Source organism: Megalobrama amblycephala, linkage group LG2, assembly GCF_018812025.1.
Source record: "Megalobrama amblycephala isolate DHTTF-2021 linkage group LG2, ASM1881202v1, whole genome shotgun sequence".
In the NCBI taxonomy this organism is placed as follows: domain Eukaryota; kingdom Metazoa; phylum Chordata; class Actinopteri; order Cypriniformes; family Xenocyprididae; genus Megalobrama; species Megalobrama amblycephala.
Window position 1 is genome coordinate 2412938 of NC_063045.1, and position 4056 is coordinate 2416993.

Sequence of the window (4056 nt, forward strand, 5' to 3'; positions counted from 1 at the left end):
CATTGGAGAGAAAAGCTTTTTTCGCATCACTAAACAATTAAACCACACATATTTTCATCTTTACTGATTAAAACTCTCATATATGTCACAATATTTATAATATCTGTTCTGTTTCCTCCATTTAACCTCTTGTCGATCTGACGTCATTGACCAGAAGAACAGCAGCAGCCGCAGCAGCCACGCCCATCAGAGCAGTGACGACCAATCGGAGCACAGCCTCAACAGAATCACAATAATGGGTGTTGTGGATGTTTTCTTCTGGAAGAAAAAAAAAAAGACCAAAAAACAGAATTGTGGTTTTCAACAAGCTGATTTTAGTGGTCACAAACCCAAAATTTTGTGTTCCACAAAAGAAAACAAATCAAACCTGTTTAGAAAGACATAAATAAATTATGGCAGAAGCTCTTTAATTTCTGGCATCTTAATTTATCAGTCTCTGTAAAATCAACAAAGTAATTCAGTGAATATTATCGTTGCTGTCGTACCTGCACATGTGTGACAGAGGTGAGTGATGTCCAGATGTTGAGTCTGGTTGCTGATGGGATTGTTCAGCACACAGCTGTAGGTGTTTTTATCCTGATATTCCACCTCCAGAGGTAGAGAGAGACTGATGCTGAGATCAGACACACTGATGCTGGACAATAAACTGTTTCCTTTGTACCAGGAGAGAGTCACATGACTCACATTCACAGATGAACACACCAATGAACAATTTGATGATGATGATGAAGAACATTGTGAAGAGTTACTGCTGATGACAGGAACAGGCAGACGAGCTGAAAAACACGAGAGAATAAAGAGAAATCTGTATAAATCTAATCAACAATGTTCCACTCAAATTATAAAATTTAAGTATGTGAAAAAAGACAGATGATCTCTACTCACCATAGACAGAAACATTGAATGTTTTTGATGATCGTTTCGCTCCCCTTATATCTAGTTTATAAACTCCAGCATGTTCAGTTGTGATGTTTGTGATGGTCAGAGATCCAGTTTGATTGTCCAGTTTCACTCTGTCTCTGAATCTCCCATCAAGAACATCATCATATGTGGAGAAGATTTGATCAACTCTACTGATTTCAGCTATCAGAGAGTTTTCAGCTCCATATTTCCACAGTATCTCATCATCTTCATGTATTTCAGTAAGATCAGTGTATAAAGTGACAGAATCTCCCTCCATCACTGACACTGAATCACCAAACACACCTGATGAACAGACAGAAACATGAAAAGTATTTCTAATATGTTGGACCTGAAATTATGCAAACTAATGACTTTAACAAACGCAGACTTTTTGTAAAAAATAGTTTTCATAAAAAATACATTTTCCTATGGAGAAAATGAAATACTATGAAAAAAGTTTTAGTTATGATTTTTTTCCCCATGTGATTTATTTTAGTTAATTTTGTATCAAATGCAATGTGATTTTCGGTGATCGAGATCTGGCAGCAGCTCATTTTTCCTCTTGAGCGAGTGATCCGCTCACAGCTTATCCTGCCATGAAATCCGCCGTAGACCAGCAAACCAATGAGAACGCGGGACATTGATGACGCTCCATAACAAAAGCACAAAGGCAAAAAAGCTGCAGTAAATCATCTCACCCGGAAGTCTCCGTAACTGGCAGATTTAAATAAAATTACCATAGTTTGGCAAATAAATAAATTACGGAGAGTTACATATGCATTGCCAACATTTTTATCATGTAGGCTTTATGGTACACCTCAAACAACCCAGATAGCAAGCAATGATTGAAGTAATGTTAGATCAATGTTAATGTGTGAATGTTAACCACATTGAATCAATATCACTTTTGCACCCGCAATTAATTTTGAAAAAATGTTAAAATTTCAACAAAAAATCAATGGTAATGGCATTGAATCAATGTTACAATGTGATGTTGGTTCAGCATCATGCTTGAACTCTCAGAAAATGAAACACAAATACAACTGACTATATCTATATCACTCTATCATTTTGTTTCTGGTTTTCTGGTAAACACTGTTACAAAGAGCACAAACTCACACAAAAAGCCAAGAGTCAAACTGCCCAACTAAATTTATTAATTTATAATGTTAATATTAGCCGAGTCCATGAATGGCTTGGGTATGCAGAGCATTCGCAGCTTATATGGACGCACACCACTGAGATACAGTATGCCCAGAGTACTCTACATTCATACTATAAAAACATACTGGTGTGTGACAGAGGTGCGATTGTGTGATGGAGAGTCATTTTTGTGTAATTTATAGGGAAAATGTCTGAATTTTATCATTTGAGTTAGCAACTGAGCGTGCCCAGTGTAGTCAGCTTCATTAAAGGTACACTACAGCTGCATCCTTCGAAGGCTGATTGTGTCACTGTGGCACGATGAAGGTTGTCCCAATTCGAAGGCTCCTCCAAAAGCGTCCTTTGTTTCATGGGCAATGAAGGATACAACAGATGTGCTGTGTCCCAATTCACCTATATTTATACTACACCCTAAAAGTATTTACGCTTTTTGTGAAGAAAAAGTACATATTGTACTTTGAGAGTGTATCAGAAGAGTAGTCAAGCTTTGGGACAAACTAACACATCATTAAACTGCGTTTTTAAAAGACGCTCTGTCACATAGTCACACACATCCTGTCACCGTAAACTGGCCTGTCAATCATTTTGTCAACATTTCATTTAATATATTTCATTTTATTTTCAGCTTAATTTGCATCTTCTATTTAGGAATAACAGAGAACGCAAATCCTTCGGCTGATTAAAAAGTAGCCAATTATTTTAAAACTAAAGCAAGATTTAATGTCTTAAAAGAAATAAACTTACCAGCCATATGCCACATGTAGCACCAAATAAACAGATGAACCATCTTCAGATAACAGTGTTTGAAATATGAACACTCACTGTGAGAGACAGATTGAGCACAACAGTGTGAACAGTGATATTAATGTAGTGTTGCGTGTGAATCCTTCACCACCGGATCTGACCACCAAAAGCTACAAGCTACTCTTGCATGTGTTAGTTATAAATGTTCTTCATTCTCCTTTCAAGTCTTATACTGTTCTTAGTGTCAGACAGTGTTGTTTATTTTACATGTTGTACTTTTTAAGTTCTGTATCGTTGTTGATTATAAAACTGACTCTAGTTAGTGGTGTTTGTGAAGCAAAGCATCATATTGTTCTCTTGCATAAATAGTGTTTGTGTTGTAGACCCATGAATGAGGTATCAAATCATGCAGCTTTTTTTTTTTTTTTTTTTTTTTTGCATTGACTTAACATAGGGATGAACTTTGACGGTCATAGCTCAGAGCCAGGATTTCGTCGAAATGTGGGATATCACATTTAAAGAGGCTGGCAATGGGGTTTAATTTTACCTCTGGGGTTTAAGAGCTGGCCAAAATTACCCGCAGGAAGTGTGCACACGTCTTTGCTATGGTAAACTGCTTATGTAGAGACATGAGGATGGGTTCATTTTACTCAGCCAACCAATCAGTTTCTCAGGATTATTGTGAAGCTGTCAAACCACACCCTAGCAACCATTTAGAGCACCTTAGCAACAATTTATATAGACTCCCATTTGGATGGAAGTATCATAGAGACATTGGTGTGAGCTCTTTCTACCTGAGGCAGTGTAGGGTAGTTGCACACAGCACACACCATTCACATTTTCTTCAGAAAATGTATGTGTATTTTTTTGTTGTTTTTATATTTTTTTCCACACATTACTGTTGATGAAACTATTAGTCCAGGCATCAGATCAAACCGCATCTCTGTTCAGATGTAAATAGATCAGACCACTGCCGGTTTCACTTTGACTCTGAACTGAGCTGCTCAAGTGTCATTCAGTGAATCATACACTGAACATGTTTCATTGGGCATGAAAAAACACACTGAGGCCTTCTGTAACTCTTGTGCATTTTGCTAATATTAAAATATATAGCCTACATTTTTGTATAACTTCGTGTTCTTGATGTCTGTGTGAGTCTACATGATCCTTTCTGAATAATTTCTGCATAATGACTTAAAAACATTCAAAAAATTAAAGCAGGACAAACCTTCATGTATTGGTATT

The 4056-nt window shown here is 36.8% G+C and overlaps 1 protein-coding gene across 1 annotated transcript; it reads right to left on the reverse strand.

Annotated features, from left to right (window-relative positions):
- Positions 1-252: 252 nt before the first annotated feature.
- Positions 253-1544, reverse strand: LOC125263207 (SLAM family member 5-like). Its single transcript, XM_048182196.1, has 3 exons — positions 1487-1544; positions 886-1206; positions 253-776 (listed from the first exon to the last, which is right to left on the reverse strand). Exons 1-3 carry the CDS (start codon positions 1542-1544, stop codon positions 445-447), a joined length of 711 nt encoding a protein of 236 aa, XP_048038153.1. The 3' UTR covers positions 253-444.
- Positions 1545-4056: the final 2512 nt, after the last annotated feature.

Excerpts from the sequence above, each read along its gene's own strand:
- LOC125263207 (XM_048182196.1), bottom strand. The coding sequence starts at position 1,544 with ATGTCCCGCGTTCTCATTGGTTTGCTGGTCTACGGCGGATTTCATGGC. Across the intron at positions 1,207-1,486 it reads ATTTCATGGCAGGATAAGCT|GTGTGTTTGGTGATTCAGTG; the intron begins GTGAGCGGATCA and ends TCTGTTCATCAG. Across the intron at positions 777-885 it reads ATTCAATGTTTCTGTCTATG|CTCGTCTGCCTGTTCCTGTC; the intron begins GTGAGTAGAGAT and ends CGTGTTTTTCAG.